Source organism: Sus scrofa, chromosome 11 (genome assembly GCF_000003025.6).
Source record: "Sus scrofa isolate TJ Tabasco breed Duroc chromosome 11, Sscrofa11.1, whole genome shotgun sequence".
Classification (NCBI taxonomy): Eukaryota; Metazoa; Chordata; class Mammalia; order Artiodactyla; family Suidae; genus Sus; species Sus scrofa.
This window is the reverse complement of record NC_010453.5, coordinates 7,350,743-7,371,267: the sequence shown is the minus strand read 5'-3', so window position 1 is coordinate 7,371,267 and position 20,525 is coordinate 7,350,743. Positions and strand designations below refer to the sequence as shown.

Below are 20,525 nucleotides of genomic sequence, written 5' to 3'. Positions count from 1 at the left end.
GGCCCCACGTCGGGGGCGGGGCCGAGGCTCGCTCCGCCCACGGGACGCTCGTGGTCCCCGCGGAGCCCAGCGGCTCCTCCCGAACGTCCGGCCGCAGCCGGGCTCCTCCCGCCGCCTCTTCCGCGCGCTCCTCCGAGGTGCCCGCGCGGCGACGCCCCGGGCGGCGAAAGAGCTGACGCGGCGATGAAAATCTGTAGACACCGAAGCCCGGCTTGAGTAGCTGGGTCTCTGTGGCGCAATCGGTTAGCGCGTTCGGCTGTTAACCGAAAGGTTGGTGGTTCGAGCCCACCCAGGGACGACAGCGTGTGTTTTCCTCCCGAATTCATTTTAAAATTGCACCCTTGAGATTTTTAATTAAAATAGGAGTACGACACTGCCGTGTTTCTAGGACAGAGGAAGACAACGTCCTCCTAATACTATTTGATGCCTAACGCAGTGGATCAAAGAATGACACTGCTTCTGGACTGGCAGCCCATTCTTTCCTAATTCTGGTCCTACCGAATATGGGGGAAATGTGCACACATGCTTCAGGAGACCAGCACAGCATCGTTCGCCCACAGCAGAACTTGCAATGGCAAAAACAAACAGGCAACACTCAATTGCCATTGACAGGTGAATAAACAAATACCACTGGTTTCTCTCAGAAAATCCGACACCACCAAAAAACAAATATAGTTATTCAGCATTGCCTGATCTGCAGCCAAAAGGATTTGAGGAGCCCAGCAGATGCAAACATGCAAGAGGAGTCATCTCATGGTATGGGGAGGCACGACCATCCTAAGAAACTTTGCTAATTAAGCTGTGTTACAGCTTTTGGACCAAGGACTTGAATCTAGGTAAGCACGTTAATGTTTATTTAGCTGGCTGGCAGAATTCTTCCTGAAATTAAACTCAAGCAGAAATTGTTTGTATAGGTTCCTGTTAAAAGGTCTCAAATGACGTATTTTCAACTCATCTCACAGAAGACATAAATATTTTTCAAGCAGATGATTCACATAAGACTTTCTACAAAGGTAGAAAACCACATGCTAACATGAGGATATCATTTGTTTCTGCCAAGAGTGAGGTCTTGTGACAGGTGCTTTGTCTCCGGGATATGCTTAGCATGGATAGAACTTTGAGACCTAGAAGGAGAATTAGTTACCTTAACCCTAACACTGTCTCACCAGGGTGTCTCTTAGAGAGTGCCTTGGCAAACCTGGCTGACAATTATTTTTTCAAATTATTTTGATAGTAAAATATCCTCCACTGCTTCGTTAGGAAGCCTCAGGAAGGAGACACAATTTTGCACTTAAGGAATCCCAGGCAGAATAACAGACACACACACACACACACACACACACACACACACACACACACCCCCAAGTATTCTCGGGGGCCTTTGTGATGCTCTTCAAAATTCTACACTTTCCACCTACACTTAGGGATGGCTTACAGTGAAACAAGAAAATGGGTGGAAGCGGGCAAATGGAGTAAGGGCATAAGGTCATTTATACACTATTCAAATTTAGTCTACCCTTTCAGGATGAAGATGTTGTAATACTTGCCATTGCTGAAGCCATGGGGCCTTAGCACGTCCTCCCACTTCGAAGCTGCATATGTTTACACTAGGCTATAAGCTCCTTGAGGGAAGAGACCATTTTCTGTTATTAATGATCATTTCAGGGTCCAAAGGATTTCCTTCAGGACATAGCTCAAATACTTGAGCTTAGCACACAAGGGCTTTCATGATCCACAGGGTGTCTCCTACCCTGTTTCTGCATGAAACAGACTTCTGGAGGTTATGAGCACTTACAAGGAGTTCCTTGCATGGCCCATGCTGCTCAAACCCCCTTCCCAGCCAGACACTTGACCCTTTGTCTTAATGTGCCTTCCTGCACCTCCACTCTGCTTACCTGGATAACACCTGCTAAGGAGCTGCCCCCGAGGGAAGCCTCTCCCCTGATGCTGCCTCCATCTGATGTAGAGGTCCCTCTGTGCACTCAACATACCAGCCTGAAACCAGGGAGTTTCTTGTCCCCTGCATGGGAATGTGACCTCTTTCAAGTAGGGACCCTGTCTTCATTTACTGTCCTGGCTTGTCTAGCAAAGCCTGTCCCATGGCACCTGCTCAGGACTACAGCAGTCCCTGCCTTTCTTGGGGGATGTGGTTAACAGAGATAGACAATATGTAAAAATGTTTATGGTGAAGGGTCAGCATGAGGAACACAGCAGAATGTCCCCAGGCCCTGAACGAGGAAGTCAACAGAGATGGGCTGGGGTGTGTCTTCACCGAGTATTTGAAACAAATCCTCAAAGTTCTGGACAGTGCAGAGGGCAGGGGAGGGGCATTTCAGGCTGATGCGGGGGTTGTGTGGCAGCTGCGGGGGGGTAGTGGTAGAAGAGCCCAGCCAGTGTATAGGCCAATTGTACTTAACTAGGGTGCAGTGAAAGTGTTCTTAGCTTGTGGACGGGCCCTGAAGCCCAAGGGGAAAGGCTGGAATTTTAGCCTGTGGAGTAAGGGAGTCACTAGTAAAGGTTTGTGTTCCAGGACAGAATGATCAGGGCACAGTGAAGATGCAATTGTATTTCATAGCAAAGGCGATGAGGCTCCTGGCTAAGATGAGTAAAAAAAGAAGGCCTGGATTGATTCAAGGGAAGAATGACTGGCCAAGACTTAGGGACTGAAGAGGAGGGACGTGGGAGGGCAAAGCCCACATTTAGACCCTGGGGGACCCAGAAAATTGTGATACCATTGCTTGATGTGGGGCTTTAGGAAGTTCTTAAACCTTGAAATCAGAAAAATTATAAGTTGCCCATACTCTAGCTTACCTTGCTTGTGGCTAATTCTCCATCATGGAATTCATCCAGGACCTAGTCTCAGAAACAGTTTTTTTTTGTTGTTGTTGTTGTTTTTTTTTTTGGTCTTTTTGTCTTTTCTAGGGTCGCTCCCGCACCATATGGAAGTTCCCAGGCTAGGGGTCGAATCAGAGCTGTGGCCACTAACCTACACTACAGCCACAGCAACACGGGATCCGAGCCGTGTCTTTGACCTACACCACAGCTCAAGGCAACGCTGGATCCTCAACCCACTGAGCAAGGCCAGGGATGGAACCTGCAACCTCATGGTTCCTAGTCGGATTTGTTAACCACTGCGCCACGACGGGAACTCCAGAAACAGTCATTTTTTTAAAAAATTACAGCTGATTTACAATGTTGTGCCAATTTCTGCTCTACAGCAAAGTGAGGCAATCATACATATATACATATACATTCCATTTCTTTGTTATCTTCATTTTTAAAAGTTTAACTTCATTTTAAGATAAACTTCCTAAGAGACTAATTAGGGGTCCAGGGAGCCCTGTGAAAACCTGAATAGGAAGCTGAGGACCCTCTCCCCAAAACCTCTGCTCACAGAGACGATTTTTTTTTTTCTTTTTTTGCTTTTCAGGGCTGCACCTGCGGCATTTGGAGGTTCCAGGCTAGGGGTCGAATCAGAGCTACAGCTGCGGGCCTACACCACAGCCATGCCAGATCCAAGCCTCACCACAGCTCACGGCAATGCCAGATCCTTAACCCACTGAGTGAGGCTAGGGATCAAACCCACACCCTCATGGATCCTAGTCAGTTTCTTTAACTGCCAAGCCACGATGGGAGCCCCCACAGAGGCAGTTTTATTTACAGTGTCCAGTGGAGTCACAGACCCTCTGGAGCAGACATCTTGGCTCCCAGATTTGGAAAGCTCGGCTCTGCATTTCATTTACTCGATTTGTATTTTACTTACTGATTAAGGTCATAAAGCATGTTAAATCCAACGTGTCTAGGTATGGGAAAATACTAAGCTGAACATTTTAAGGTAACACAAAGAACTAGAAGAGTCTAATACTATTAAGTCACAAAGAGAAGCCTGTTTTTTTTGGGGGGGGGGCTGAGCAATGAAGTACATATGTAAAATTAGTAATAAAGGACTTAAGACAAAAAAAAAAAAAAGCTGTCTTGGAGTTCCCTGGTGGCTCAGCTGGTTAGGGACTTGGCTTTGTCGCTACTGTGGCTTCGGTTTGATCCCTGGCTGGGGAGCTTTCTGTATACTGCAGGCAAGCAGGCAAGGCAAACAAACAAACTAAAACCACCTGCCTTGAGGTTTAACATTTAATGTACTGGCTGTGAAGGGCTTTAATGTACTGATCCTTTCAGGGTCACTTCTGTAGGGATTTACACCATCACCAGATACCAATTTGGGTTTCTTCCTTGGGAGTTACTTTAATGACATCCAGCACACTGTCATATGTTAATCACCTGCTCATAGAAACTGAGCCATTTTTCATTTTTTTTCCAGTAAAAACAAAACAGCAAAAATTGTCTGTCAGATATGACTCAGACTAGTTATTCCCAAACAAGTAAATCAAATACACCCTTTAAAATAAGAAGATCCCCAACTACTTTAACAATAAACTGACAAATAGATCATAGATTATATGCATGGGTGAGCATAATGATGGCTTATTTATATCTAATTGTACAATCTATTCACTTATACTAGAAGAAAGGCTGGCCTCATCAGTGGAATTCACTGTAATAACTACTACAGAGGCGAAAATCTTCAATGGATAAGAACTCAATATAGAACTGAAGTTTTAAATATAGAACTTCCTTATCCAGACACAGGGATGCTTTACAGTAATCACAAGGTCCACATCAGCAGGACTCCAGTTTACAGCTTAAACATTCTGCCCTCCTGCTGAATAGGCCCAGTTTGTGTTTCCTTGGGGCTTGGGGGAGCTTTACATGCCAGTTGAGTTGTAAGATGCACTTGTCCTCAGCATATTTAGATCATCTCTGCCTCCAAACCCAGCGGGAAGGTTATCTATCATAGAAAGCTGGCAAGAAGAGTATTGACCAAGCTATTAAGTCCCTGCTGCACTAACTAAGCAGAAAATGCATTCTTTTTCTTTTTATAGCCACACTTGCAGCATATGGAAGTTCCTGGGCCAGGGGTTGAATTGGAGCAGCAGCTGCTGGCCTACGCCAAGGCCACAGCAACCCTGGATACTTACCTCATTGAGTGAGGCCAGGGATCAAACCAACATCCTCATGGACAGTATGTTGGGTTCTTAACACTGAGCCACAATAGGAACTCCAGAAAATTCATTTTAATTTTGAGACCTGAAGTATTTCACAGGAGTTCCTTTTCTCCTGATGACGTCTTGCTTCTGGGGTTACATCTAATGTCCTGATAAAACTTCTTCGGTACTAGGTTTATGTCGCTTAAGCACTTTGCTGTCTTGCAGGAGTCAGTAAGTGCCTTTTTGTGGATCTGCTTTACTCAAAAGCACCCTGGTGCGCCTGTCACCTGCCCTCACATCTTCTGTGGCTTCCTGAGGGAATGTGGATGGGAGAGAAGTGGTGAGCAGATTCTGGATATGAAAAGCAAGAGGGCCAGAAAGTCTCACAGATAAGCACACTGAACAGGCCTGTTTCAGAGCTAGCCAGCTGTTCAAGTCTCTTTACTAGTGGCAGAGATGCCCGCAGGAGTTGACTGCAAAAACCACACAGAATGAAGTTATTGGTTTCATGTTCCTTCTTTAGGATGCTTTCTCTAATCTGCCAGCCTGATTCCACGGTTCCTCCTCCTTCTCGCCTGCTATAACACATATTGATATAGATCAATGTCTTTAGCCTCAGATTTTAAGTCTGGAAAAGTCAGTCCAGTTTATGGTGTCTGCATTTGTAGTACCCAGCAAAACACAAAGATAACTTACTGCAATAATCTATATATTAAGTCAAACTATTATGTTGTACACCTTATACAGTGATGTCTATCAATTATATCGCTCAAACTGGAAGAAACAAAACTCTAATAAGTTATATCTTTTGCTTTTCATTTACTTTTTTTGACTTGCAGAGTGTATTATTGCAATAATGTTACCTGGAGGAAAAATTAGCTAAAATTTAATAGAGTTTCCTCCTAGCCTTTTTCCCTTCTAGAAAATTGGTAATTACAGTTCAATTGCCTTCTGTAAGTGATCACTAAGTTTCTTTCTACATAATTTCAACATACTCCAGGAATTGAACATTTGTTGGTAAGTTTAATATGAAAGATATGTGAATGATTTTTTTTTTTTTTTTTTTTTGTCTTTTTGCTATTTCTTGGGCCGCTCCCGCGGCATATGGAGTTTCCCAGGCTAGGGGTCTAATCGGAGCTGTAGCCACTAGCCTACACCAGAGCCACAGCAACGCGGGATCCGAGCCGCGTCTGCAATCTACACCACAGCTCACGGCAACGCCGGATCGTTAACCCACTGAGCAAGGGCAGGGATCGAACCCGCAACCTCATGGTTCCTAGTTGGATTCGTTAACCACTGCGCCACGATGGGAACTTCTTTTTTTTTTTTTTTTTTGTCTGAATGATATATTTTGAATGGTTAAAGAGCAGTGAAGTGATTCAAAAATGGTATTTGAACAAATTTACTGTTGGTGAAAAAATAAGAAACCTCAATGTAGCATATCAAGATACATTCCAAAAGAATTACGGATTCATGACAGAAGGAGAGAGAGAAGAAAAGGAAGAAAAAGGAAGGAGAAAAGAGGGAAGAAAAGAAACCTAGTTTGATTAGACGAGATGTGTCAATATTTATATATTTGGGGAGTAGAAGTGACTTTGATAAAAACCTAATACCAAGAGGAAAAGTCAATGAAATAATGTAAAACTTCTGTCAAAGCATTACAAATGATGGTCAATGGGAAATCAAAACTGCTACATGACAGAGGAAAGTTTAATACCTTTAAACGTAAAGAGCGGATATAAAGTACTAAGACTCCAGTCCAGCCAAGGGAGGCCTGCAGAGGTCCTTGTTCAGACAGCTTGCTCCCTGTCTGCTTCGAAAAACTCCCATCTCCATTTGTCTCTCTCCACAGGACACCCAGGCTCGTGCATAAGCATATCAGGACCTCTACCATCTTAAAAACATTCACAGAAACCTAGATCTGACATCCCCTCGCCGGGTGCCAGGTAAATATTTCAAAAGTATGGGTCTGTTATCTGCTTTCTCACCATCCTCACTTGAACCTGTTCATACTTGTTCTCAAAGCTCCAGGGTACTGTCCTGGCTAAGTTACCAAGGGTCCCTCTTGCCAAAGCCAGTGTCAAGGCTCTGTCTTCCTAGTTCTCTACTTCTCAGCAGCAGATCTGACAGCTCTTCCCTGATTTGGGGGACACCACTCACCTGGTCTTCTTCCCACTGCCCCTTTTGTTCCCCCACTGCTGTTTTAAGGCCCTAAATGACCCCATCCTGTATCATGGCATTAACAGGATATTATTATTATTCCTGAGTGTCTCCAGTGTCCCCCACTCCTGAGCCCCTATGCTGCAGATCCACTTTTCTTATTAAATTATCTCCATTTGCAAGCCTAATAGGCACCTAACACTTAATATATCCTAAACTGAATTAATGAATTCTCCCCTTTCAACGTTTTCTTTCCCAAGTCTGTCCCATCTCAGTAAAATAGTACAATCCGCTTCTTCAGGCAACATAACCTGAAATTTATCTTTGCCTCCTCCCTTTACCCCACATCCAACCATCAACACAACCTGTTGACTCTACCTTTGAAATACAACAGTGATCCAGCTATTGTAGAGCTCTCACCCTTGTCCTAACTCTGAGACTGTCATAGACTAGGACTGATATAATATTCTGACCAACTGTACTCATTCTTCATGCATCAGTGATCTTTTAAAAACTGACCAGACCGGAGTTCCCGTCGTGGCGCAGAGGTTAACGAATCCGACTAGCAACATGAGGTTGCGGGTTCGATCCCTGGCCTTGCTCAGTAGGTTAAGGATCCGGCGTTGCCGTGAGCTATGGTGTAGGTTGCAGGCGAGGCTCGGATCCCACGTTGCTGTGGCTCTGGTGTAGGCCAGTGGCTACAGCTCTGACTCGACCCCTAGCCTGGGAACCTCCATATGCTGCAGGAGCGGCCCAAGAAATGGCAAAAAGACAAAACAAAAACAAAAACAAAAACTGACCAGACCATGCTACTCCTTGCCCGAAACCTGCCAGTGGCTTCCCGTTATTCTCAAGCACTGACAAGTTCTTCACTACGCTCTACAAAGCTATACGCTATCTGACTTCTGCTACCTCTTCAATCTCATGTTCTCATTCTCTCTGCTTTGCTCACCCTGCTCTCAGTCATGCCGAGTGCCCTCAAGACTTTTGTTCTTCCTGGAATGCCCTTCGTCTACGCAGTCACACGGCCAACTCCCTAACTTGACTGAAGTACCTGCTCAAAAGTCACCCACCTCCAAGCAACCTTCCAAGTTCACTCAGTCTGAAACAAGACCTCCCAGTCACTCACCCACTTTTCTCCATAGCATTTAGTGCCATCTGACATTCGTCAACCTCATTATTTAAAGACTCTGTACTTGTGAATTTTCCCATTTGCAAGTGTATTTGTAATCCAAAAATCAGTATGCACAGTGGTTTTGTTTCCATTTACAGACATGTGCATAGCAGTGGAAAATCTGAGTCCCTTGCAGCACATTTGGTCCATGTCACAAGGTCCTTGGTATCTGCTATGGACCATTTGGCATGGGCCAAACATGCTCACTTGACATTTTGGATAGGACCAAATTTCAAGGACTGCTGGCGTGGACCAAATGTCTTATGGGCTTTTTTGTGCTTTTTGTTGGTTATTTCACTGTTTAAAATGGCCCCTAAGTATGTGCTCCAGTGCTGTCTAATGTTCCTAAGAGCAAGAAAGGTGTGATGTGCTGCGTGGAGAAAATTCGTGTGTTGGATAAGCTTCATTCCGAGCATGAATTACACTGCTGCTGGCCCTGTACTCAATGTTAATGAAGCAACAATTTATACTACGTGAGGTGTCTGTAAACAGAAACACACAATAAACATCTGATTGGGCGACAAAGATGCTGTGCCCAGAGGCTCCCGGAAACCTAATTCTGTATTTCCATTAGGAGCAGTGGTTCAGTATTTGCTAATTCAGCATTCATGGCAACTTTCAGAACTATCAAAAATGACAAGAGTCGACCATATATATTCCCTGTTACCACCTACCATTTTATATTTACCTCCCTGTTTAGAAGGTAAATTACCAAAAGGCAAGGATTTCCTTTTTTCCCACTGTCTTGTCACTGAGGTTTACAACAGTACTTGGCACTCAGCAGAAATCTAGAAATAGAGTGAATAATAACAAATAAAAGATAAATACACAATTCCTCAAAGAAACTCAACTGGCCAATAAAGTTATAGAAAATATTCAATATCACTAATAATCATGAACGTAACCAGTAACAGCCAAAGTTTTTCCGCCTCTTCAATGCTACTACCTAGTGTTGGCGAGGGTTTAGCAAAGCCATTAAAGCTATCAATAAAAGACTATTAAAAAGTCTATTCGGGGAGTTCCCGTCGTGGCGCAGTGGTTAACGAATACGACTAGGAACCATGAGGTTGCGGGTTCGGTCCCTGCGCTTGCTCAGTGGGTTAACGATCCGGCGTTGCCGTGAGCTGTGGTGTAGGTTGCAGACGCAGCTCGGATCCTGCATTGCTGTGGCTCTGGTGTAGGCCAGAGGCTACAGCTCCGATTGGACCCCTAGCCTGGGAACCTCCATATGCTGCAGGAGCGGCCCAAGAAATGGCAAAAAGACCAAAAAAAAAAAAAAAAAAAGTCTATTTGGTATAGCAGAAATTGGCACAACACTATAAATCAATTACACTTTAATTTTTCAAAAAGTTGGGGAAAAAAAAAAACGACTATAAAAAAGTGCATGTTCTTTGACCCAGCAATTCCACTCCCAGAAAATAAAAGCTGATCTACAGAAAATGTTATCAATAAGGGAAATTAACACTTGACAACAACAAAACAGTAGAAATCACCTCAAAATCTAAATTGGTAAAACAATGGTAATACACACTATGTAACACAAAAGTTGTCCAAAACTAAGACAGAAAAATGCTCATTAAATATTAAGTAAACACAGATCACACAAACAGGTACAAGAGAATCTCATTTTTATTTCTTAAAGTCTTTTATGCAGAGAGAAATGAAATTGTTTGCAAAAGTGTTAAGATGAATGCTCCAAGATCTTCCTGGTGTTTCTGTATTTTCCTGGTTTTTCCTTACAATGAACATGGGTTACTTCTGTAATCAGAAACAAGGGGAGGAGGAGATTGGGAAGTAAATCGGACAAATGAATTTTGAAGCGCTCAGTGCCTAGCAAAGGATTCTTCCCCAAGACTGCCACCCTTAAACCTTAGTAACTGCTGCTACTAATTCAAATTACTAGAGCAGCAGTGCTGTTTGGGCATCCAAACTTAAGCGAAGCTAGAGGTGGAGCACTTCTAACTGCTAGACTAACCAGTCTCAGCTCTGCAACAGCTCTGTGCTGTTTCCTCATCTGTTACTCATGATAAAACACCCTGCTAGCAGAAATGCTGAGGTTTAAATGAATTAATGTTTCATTTATGATAGAGCCCAACATATAGTAAGCCTTATATGCACTGGTTATTATCTTCTCCCAAAATATACCTGTTAGATGGTGTCCCACTTTTGTTACAGAAATAAATATCTTGAGGGAGAAAGATGATGATACTTGTAAACTCTTAACACATCAACACAAAAATAGATTACTTTTTCCTGTTAAGAGATCATTTTTTGATCACTTAACATCATGTAAAGTTCTAGTAACAAGTGTCCTGCCATCTTTTCTAAGGAGAAAAAGAGGAGACAAATGGAAACGGAGAAGACGTTTTCATTCTACACACTCTACTGGTGGGAGAAACAGGCTTAGGCTCTTACATGGGACCACAGAACCACTAGCAAAACAAGTCACACATCATGTATCATATACAGTAACTTAAGTCTGTGTCAACGAGTGTTTTCCCTGAACCAAGGTGACTAAGATTGACAATGCAGAAATTTAGTGTCCCCAACTACACAAACTGCCAGAAACTATACACTACTTTTCACTGTTAACACTCTGAAATCCTCACTCTTCTACAAATACAGAATAAAGCCAAAAAGGAACAAATTCTTGATCATTTAAATTTGTAAAACAGATCACATGCTTCATGGGCCTAACCCAAGGTATACAGAACCTTCCAGTAGCTCACATTTTATTCATGATAAGGCCAGTTGTACAAACACTACCTAAAAACACAGGTTTTTCCCAGAGTAATAATAAATATTAAACTAAAAAGAGTTAACAAACATTCAACAATTCTCAAACAAATATTCATCAAAATGAGGTAAGTCTAATGTGTCATTTGCTAAAGAGTTTAATGCTGAAGGAGAAAAAAACTCATCAAAGATATCAGTTTTCATGGGACTTTCTGAGTTCAGTGTTCTAAGACAGGCATTATTTGTGAGTGAGTCTGGCTGCACTTCACAGTGACTCTTCTTGGTGGGGCTGCAGTAATTATGGTCCTGTCTCAGATGTGTGTTCTGGGGAATGCTGTTTAATTCATTAGGTTCTGGTGCTGGGATGTGGTTGTCTCCCATTTCTAAATACCTAAAGTCAGCCTCCCCGTGTTCTGAGAGCTCTGTTGCAACAGCAGTTGTAGGGGACAGTAATTCTGCTAAAATTTCTTCGTGAGTTTGACCGCTGTACGGGGAAACACTAGGAACTGTGGTGCATCCAGATTTGCTATCGGCAATGTCAATCTGATACTGTAGTTCTTTTAACAAGTCTTCTATTGATTCACAATCATTTGGAGACCCACAGTGGGACACGGGCTCTGAATTTTCACCTGCAAGCGCTCCATTTTGGGGGGAAGACATAAGAGCAGCTAATTTCTTCTTTTTAGCCTTAAGTTTTTTAAGCAGTTTTAGACGAAGTTTATGAACCTGATCCTCAGCTGAGTCTCTGTGGTTGGCTGAAGAAACACCATTTTCACTTCCATGAGAGCTGTGGTTAAGGTGCGAGCCGTATGAGGCGTTTTCACATTTCTTCAAAAGGTCCACGTGACCATTACCATGCAGAGAAGCTGGGCTGACTGCTGATGGCTGGCTGGGTGGAGGGGTGCTAACTGGAGGGCCCTTACCTGCACACCTGGGAGCTTTCCTGGATGCCCGGTTAGCCTTTTGTTTTGAACCTTTAGTTTTAAAGCCACCAAAATTACTCGCCCCCTTAACTGAAGGCTGCAAATCAGTTATAGCGTTTCTATTATGAGCTGAAACACACGGTGGCATAAAAGAAGCACCCTTGCTTAATAAGCCTTTAACCCAACTTCCCACAAATGGTTTCTTCTGATTTTCTTTCAGAGCTGGATTCTGTAATGACTTGGCTGTTACGGTTTGAGAAAATGCTGCTGTTTCTTTTTCCTTCAAATCAGACACCTGAGATGTAACATGCTGTTCTGGTTTTATTTTCTCAGTTTTTGGTGAAAGAAATTGCTTTGATGGAGCATCTTTCTCTAGGGCAACTGTGCCCTCAATTTCTACTGACGTTACTTCCTGTATAGGGTCAGCAGCATGAATGCCATTCACAGGTTTACAAACTACAGTATCTTCTGTATTCGGCTGTATTGACGGCATCTTCATATTTACAAGTTGAGATGAAAAGCTTAAATCCACACGCTGGTCTTGGGTAAGCTTGTCTTTGCATGGAGCCGATACTAAAGATGCTATTAGTGATTCTTGAGATTGCAAAGTATCTGTTTTGACAACTCCTGCATTTTCTGCCACAGCTTTATTTTCTAATAAAAATCCTTCAGAATTAACCTGTATTTCTTGCAGCGTCAAAGGTAACATACTGTCAGCTAAACCTTTTGGACTTGAAAGTAAATGATGTCCAATAGCTATGGCGTCATCCTGTGAAAGAGTATTAGGAGCAACGGACACATTTGTGGGGTAAGTTCCCAAGGCCATTTCCGCTGAGGCGGCATCGCCTAAATGACACAGTGCTGGAGATGCTGGTTTCTCATCACCGAAAGCATGCTGATCACTAGGCTTTTTAAGTGGCTGGGAGGCAGATGCTTTATCTGTCATTTGGGATGCTTTTCTTTCCCAGATCACAATATGTATCTCTGAGGCAGGAACTTTGAATTTCTCACGCCTTTCAGAACACAGGCCTTTTAAGTCATCACATTCCAGCCAACATCCTGGGGGTGGGGAATGAAAGTCAAAGAGGTCAGATATTCAAAAAAACCACCATCCTAGATTAACTTTCTTCTGCTTTTAACTGCTATATTACTGGATAGCCACCAAAGGAGAACACTTATCCTCATGTCACCATCTTTCTCTGCCAAATGTTAAAGTCTTCATTTGGATAACACAAGTTATGGACAAACATCCAGAAATGTGAACAACTGAGGTCGTGTTTACTCTTTTCTAAAACACCCACAAAGAGCAAGACAGATGTATATTTAACTTTTAGAATTTAGACTACAGTATCACTTAATCTAACAATGACAGGGGGAGGAGGAGGGAGTGGGATGGACTGGGAGTCTGGGGTTAATAGATACAAACTATTGCATTTGGAGTGGAGAAGCAAAGAGATCCTGTTGTATATATAGCACAGGGAACTATATCTTCTCACTTGTGATGAACATGATAGAGGATAATGTGAGAAAAAGAATATATATATATATATATATATAAATAACTGGGTTATTTTGCTGTACAGCAGAAATTCACAGAACACTATATATCAACTACAATGGAAAAAATAAAAATCTTAAGAAACGTCAGAAAATAAAGTTTTTCCATATATATGAATTTTCAAGATAAATGAGGTTTGTTACTTCAAGTACCACACAGTTTTGTTCATTTTTTAATTTTATTTCTCTTTTTGGTTAAAAAAGTAGTGTAGGGGTTTTTTTTTGGTTTTGGTTTTTGGGACTGCACTTGTGGTATATGCAAGTTCTCAGGCTAGGGATCAAATTAGAACTACAGTTGCCGCCCTACACCACAGTCACAGCAATGCAGGAGCTGAGCCATATTTGCGAACTACGCCACAGCTCATGCCACAATGGGAACTCCTGCAGCTTAGGTTTTTAGGTGTCTTACTCTTATTTTATTTCTGAGCTCCTGGTTCCTCATTTGTCAAGCAGGAATGAGTTGATGGATGACAGGGAAAGAGGTTAATGCCACTCTCCACACCAAAAAAATACCAGACAAAATCATTTGCTAAGTTTATGTGGATACACCCTGATAAACTATCTGAACCTACTACTTCTTATCCTATACCCATTACAACTTTGAGAATCTTTGTTTGCTCCACTGCATGTGCACATTAGAACCCCCTGATTAACATCTGGGCAGAAGTTCCCATTGTGGTACAGTGTAAGCCAATCTGACAAGTATCCACAAGGATGCGGGTTCCATCCCTGGCCTCACTCAGTGGGTCAGGGGTCTAGCATTGCCTTGAGCTGTGGTGTAGGTTGCAGATGCGGCACGGATCCTGAGTTGTAGCTGTGGCTATGGTGTAGGCCGGGAGCTGCAGCTCTGATTCGACCCCTACCCTGGGAACTTCCATATGCCGTGGGTGCAGCCCTAAAAAAAAAAGGCAAAAAAAAAAAATATATATATATATATATTTTCATTCCTTGGCCTAGGCGGGAGGCAGGTCATTTTTTATAAGCTAGCCTTACAACTTTTATATGCTGTCAAGGTTAGAAACTATCTAATCTCGTCTACCTAAAGAGGATTTTTCATTCTCTAGAATGCAATAAAAAATTAAAATAAGTTTTTTTGGTTTTTTTTTGGTTTATGTTACTGAGAAACACTTGCAAATTTTGAAGTAGAGTAAAACTTTAAGGCAATAATTTTATTTATGAGTTTCAATTTGCAAAGTGCTTTTATAACATTATTGTGTCACCTATCTAAACTATCCCCAGAAGGAAAACATCAAATATGAAAAATTTCCAAACAATAGAAAGTAAGAAAATTAAAAAAAAAAAAAAAAAAAAAATCAGGAGTTCCCGTCGTGGCGCAGTGGTTGACGAATCCGACTAGGAACCATGAGGTTGCGGGTTCGGTCCCTGCCGTTGCTCAGTGGGTTAACGATCCGGCGTTGCCGTGAGCTGTGGTGTAGGTTGCAGACGCGGCTCGGATCCCGCGTTGCTGTGGCTCTGGCGTAGGCTGGTGGCTACGGCTCCGATTCGACCCCTAGCCTGGGAACCTCCATGTGCCGCGGGAGTGGCCCAAGAAATAGCAAAAAGACCAAAAAAAAAAAAAAAAAAATCAAAGTGACTCCTTACCAATGTCCTGATATAACACTTTAAGGAGACTGAGTTACCTTGTCTAGACAATATGAACATTGTGAGGGAAACGAATTCAACTGTAAACCACATTCAATACATGGAAGGGAAAAAAATGAGCAAAATTCGTGAGCTGTACTTCTTTTTTTTTTTTTTTTTTGGTCTTTTTAGGGCCGTACCCATAGCATATGTTGGAGGTTCCCAGGCTAGGGGTCGAATCGGAGCTACAGCTGCTGGCCTATGCCACTGCCACAGCCACAGCAACGCAGGATCCAAGCCACATCTGCAACCTACACCACAGCTCATGGCAACACTGAATCCTTAACCTGCTGAGCGAGGCCAGGGAGCAAACCAGCAACCTCGTGGTTACTAGTCAGATTCGTTTCTGCTGCGCCATGGTGGGAATTCCCGAGCTGTACTATTTAATCTTCTATTGAAAAGTTTAATGATTTAAATAAAGCCTTTACCTTGGCTATAGCTATTAGCAAACTAAGGATTTCAGATTTTCTATTTCACAGGGAGAGGAGGTTACATTGTTTGTAATGTCTAATAGTCTTAGAAACAGATGTATACTTTTATTTATATTACTAACAATTGCAAACTAAGCAAAACTTGTTTTGGTTTTCAATTAACCTCTAGTACAATGCACTTTCTTTTAAAAGAAGTACAAGGTTACAGATTTTAAAAATCAAAACTGCCACCATTCTTTTATACTGAATGTATATGATTACTCATGTAATAAAAACAAAAAAAGACTACTAAGTGAAAATTAGCAAACTGTAAACCAGAAGCATATGATCTCAATCTGTCTAAAAAAGAAATATGCATATGCATGTGTATACCCATAAATATGTTGATATAAATCAGCAAAGTTAACAGGAATGATTCTAAACCATACATAGTGACAAGATAGAGAGGGACAGAATAGTTACAGGCAAGGACCAGAAGTGAGAAAAAAAAGAGTGAGGGCGAAGTCTGTCTTAAAAGGACAAGCTAGAGTTTGTCTCCGTGCCTATTATCATAAAAGAAAACCATTTAAACACTTACCATCGGCATCTAAAATCCAAGTTATAAAATGATTATTTGCTTGGTACTGAATTACAGAACTTATCTGATAAAGACAGCCTTCAGCATGAAATGCATAGCGCTGCAGGTCATTGTGTGGTAGGCCTTCCACAAAGTGCAGCATGAACATGGGGGACACTCTGTGGGAGAGAAGCGCACAGGAAGTCACACAAATGTAATTCCACGTGTCTGGTCGTACAAAAGATGGTCTGAGGCGAGTAAGTCACATATAACACTGTCAAGGCCAACTGCACGAATTTTTCTTGAGAACCTCCAGATGTGTGCTTTAATTAGAAATGAAGAACTCACTCTAAGAAGTACGCAACAGCAAACCCTTCTCTGAATGCTATCACCGACAGTTGGAAGCCATCACGCAATAAGTCTCTAACACAGACCATTAAACAAAAATTGCTCTGGAAGCTGCAACACTGCTCTGGCTTAAAGCAGATCTCTCAGTAACTACTTCACAGAATCAAAAGAAAAAATCTAGACCTTTTAGAATTTTTTTTTGGTACCAAGTACCCAAACGAATTGCTTTTGTTAGATGGGACAGGTAACATGTGAAACAAAATAACAAACCTAAGATATTCTAATAAACACTTTAAAACACCCAACCTGCTAATAACTTGGCTGCTTTCTCTGTTTTCTCAGGAAATAGAAAGATCCATCAAATTAACATTTCCACTTATAAAAAGTTTATAATGAAGTAAAGAAGAAAATACAACATACTGGTTACTATAAACTTCAAGACATCCACAATTTCAGAAATACCTTTTATTTTTACAGTAACATGCCAGACCAGAAAACAGAACCCAAAGATAGGCCTCAAATCACTAAATTTAACAAAGCTCTCAGGATTCACGAAAAATGCTGAGTATCTCTTTCCCCAATATTTAAACAGCTGTCAAAACTTACTTAGCTTACTAAAATTTATTCAGCTGAAATAAACTTGAATCAATGTCCAGAATGCAGATTATTCTGACAAGAGACAATTTGTAAATTATCCCTTGTCAATCTTTCTGTTAGAAAATCAAGTCTTTAAGTACTTATAAACAGAGTCTTGCAAAACTGTCTATAACAGTAAACTCCCATTTTTTTGGGCACACATAGTTCATTGATTTAAGATGCCACTGACTATAAAATGTACCATTATGAAAGAATACTGCCAATTGAACTATACCACGTTATCAATTTTTAGATGTATTCCCATTTCAAACGGGTTAAAAAGTGAGAGTGCATCTTTTGAGTCAACGATCCACAGATGTATTCTCAAAGCTGGATATGCAGGCTTAGGCCTAAGTACTAATATTTAGATTTCTTGGCCTCATATGATACTTTTCAAGATATTTGCTGAGGCTTCTTACTAAAACATTCTCTCATTGATCCCTAGACCATGAAATCTCACCACTTCTTTATGTGAGTTAACACATAGAAAATGTTAAATAGGCGGCATTTCTTTCTCTTTTTTTTTCTTTTCTTTTTTCTTTTTTAGGGCTGCACCTGCGGCATATCAAAGTTCCCAGGCTAGGAGTCAAATTGGAGCTGCAGTTGCCAGCCTACACCACAGCCACAGCAACGTGGGATCCAAACTGCATCTGTGACCTACACCACAGCTTACGGCAACACTGGGATTGAACCCACATCCTCAGATTCGAGTCGGGTTCTTAACCTGAGCCACAACGGAACTCCAGCATTTATTTCTTAATGGCCTAATTTTAAAATGATACAGCTTATAAACGCTGGCACCTTGCCGACAATAAAATAAAGCATGAGCCTCCTCCTTTCCTAGTTTATTTCCTCTCTAGGTCTCCAGGACCCTAGTGTCCCCTAGAAGTCACCCATGATCCTAGCTTCTCTCATTTCCAGCATCTTTCAGATGGGGAAAGAATTTTACCTCTAGCTTGGTAATAATAGATTTTCTCAGGCTTCTTCTTGCCCAAAATAACACCCTGGAGACTGTCAAAGATGACGGTCAGAGCTGAGGAGAGCAAGTTAGGTTCCGACTCAACCATAAAAAATTGGATGGGATGGGTTAACAGGGCTGGAACCAAGAGTCACAAGAGACTTCAATCTAAGATCCATTTGCACTCACGTCCTTAACATGAGGTTTAAGTCCTCTCATTATGAGGGTCTACCCTCAGGAAAAGAGAAAGCAGGAAGGAGAGAAAGCAAGCACACAGGAACTGTACTAACTGCTCTGCTACGTAAAGACAGCAGGGAACACCATCTCTGTGCCACAAAGACCACGAGTCTTGTGCTAATGGCCTGAAGTACGAGTTTTTGATTTTCATCCCAACTAAAATAACATAATCTTTCATATTTTAGAAAATGCACATTTAACAATGTGTATTTTGTGCTTCTAAGCTGTGATACTGTAGGCTTTAAGCAGAAAAAATCCGCAAATGTTAATTTTTAAATCTCATTACATTTTAGATTATATCCCTGCTTACTTAACTAATTTTAAATATGACAAAAAATTGGATGATATGAGAAAAATTAGGTATAATTCAAATAATTAGAATTGGTTCATATTAACTATAAATAAGAAAACACATCTTTAGAAAATTCAGCTGCCCAACAAAAGTTTATAAAGGTTTACAACTTTTCCTGGAGGTAGTTCAAGGATCTAAAAAGTTTACACCTGTTTCCTGGAGGTAGTTCAAGGAGCTCCCAAAAAATAAAGCATTTCCTGCCAAACAATGAAGATTTAAATCAAGAAATGATTTTATATATCAGTATTCCACCCCAAATTTGTAGGGGAGAGTGTAGTTTATCTGTTTTTTAAAAGTCTCAAAATCACTGTATTAGGCACTTTAATAAAGCTTTATAGACACAGAGCAGAAATGTCTTATTTCAATTCTCCCTACCACTCCTATATCCTTTACAAATAGTTTTAGAAAACAAACAAAAAGATCACCGTTAACTGAAGTTTAAGTAAATAAGCTTTTCAAATGACAACCCAGAAAAGCATATGACTAGACTCCTATAGGAGATCATGGCAGTAATGAGAAGCTCATTTCAAGAGTTTGCGAAGTAAAATCAAATCCTATTCTAACTAATTCCTAAACAATTTACTCAAATTTCCTTAAAGTAGCAGATTTGGACCCACTAGATATAATTCATCTGATTTATCAGTGGATTTTTTTTCTAATGGGAACATACAGCAATGTGGATTACCTGAGACAAAGTGTGCAGGGAACTCTGAACACTGTTAGTTTTTAGAACGCTGTGAAGATCAAATTATGCACAATACATGATAAACCTAATTACTTTTAAGTTATCCCTAAAAGCTATATTAAATTCACTTCTAAATTCCATTAGGCACCATTAGTCAAGTTACACAAATTTCAAAGTAAAAATACCCCAAAGAACTTTATAAAGAATTTGTTTTAAATTTAAGTGAAATTTCTTCGCAGTATAGCAGAATTGACAGAACTGTAAATCAACTATAATAGAAAATATAAAAATCTTAAATTTAAGTGAAATTTTATATACTAGTTCAATTTACTTTTGAATATGGTAAATATCCAAATTATAAATTCTCCTTATAAACTGACCCATTCATTAGAACTCTAAACACATTTCCCATAGAAATACTGTTTGGATACACTTCTAGATCAGAGCATGAATCTTCATTTTAAGTAAAGCAACATATTTGCATAACTAAAAATTACATGCTGCAATGTGAACAATTACCAGAGCAAACGAAATAGCAGTGAGTTTATCTTTGATGCCAGGGCTTGAGAAAAAGCAGGTATAAACAAACTGTTAAATTATATGGACCAAGTAGCCTCAAGCGATCCCTCAGTCCAGTGCAGGATGAGAGACGCCCCACACCCTGCTGCCCTTCAACCTCATCACCAAGGAAAGCACTTTAAAAAAGGGATTCCCTTAAGACTCAAATCTCAAAGCCTGGACCAGAGACAACCAAGATGGACTACAGACTTTTGGTTAAAGGTAACTCCTCTTCTCTCCCACCCAAATGCTATCAGAAGATAGGACAAAAGGAGTTCCTGTCGTGGTGCAGCAGAGACGAATCCAACTGGAAACCATGGGGTTTCGGGTTCAATCCCTGGCCTTGCTCAGTGGGTTGGGGATCCGGCGTTGCCATGAGCTGTGGTGTGGGTCGCAAATGCGGCTCGGATCTGGTGTTGCTGTGGCTCTGGCGTGGGCCGGCAGCAATGGCTCCAATTGGACCCCTGGCCTGGGAATCTCCATGTGCCGCGGGTGCAGCCCACAAAAGACAAAAGACAAAAAAAAGAAGAT

At 41.4% G+C, this 20,525-nt stretch overlaps 1 protein-coding gene, 1 long non-coding RNA gene and 1 other non-coding gene across 4 annotated transcripts in view; 2 read left to right on the top strand and 1 right to left on the bottom strand.

Moving 5' to 3' along the window:
* LOC110255801 lies at positions 115–9,980 on the top strand. Its single transcript, XR_002336646.1, has 3 exons — positions 115–836; positions 6,895–6,988; positions 8,166–9,980. It is a non-coding gene; the product is annotated as an uncharacterized LOC110255801 (long non-coding RNA).
* TRNAN-GUU lies at positions 225–298 on the top strand. The gene has a single exon. It is a non-coding gene; the product is annotated as a tRNA-Asn (tRNA).
* Positions 9,988–20,525, bottom strand: part of USPL1 (ubiquitin specific peptidase like 1) — a 40,094-nt gene continuing 29,556 nt past the window's right edge. For both annotated transcript variants that reach the window (XM_021065545.1, XM_021065547.1), the window contains 2 exons: positions 16,242–16,399; positions 9,988–13,094 (listed from right to left, as the gene is read on the bottom strand). In XM_021065545.1, the coding sequence (XP_020921204.1) occupies positions 11,206–13,094; positions 16,242–16,399 (2,047 nt within the window). In that variant the 3' untranslated portion in view covers positions 9,988–11,205. The remainder of the gene's footprint in view (positions 13,095–16,241; positions 16,400–20,525) is intronic.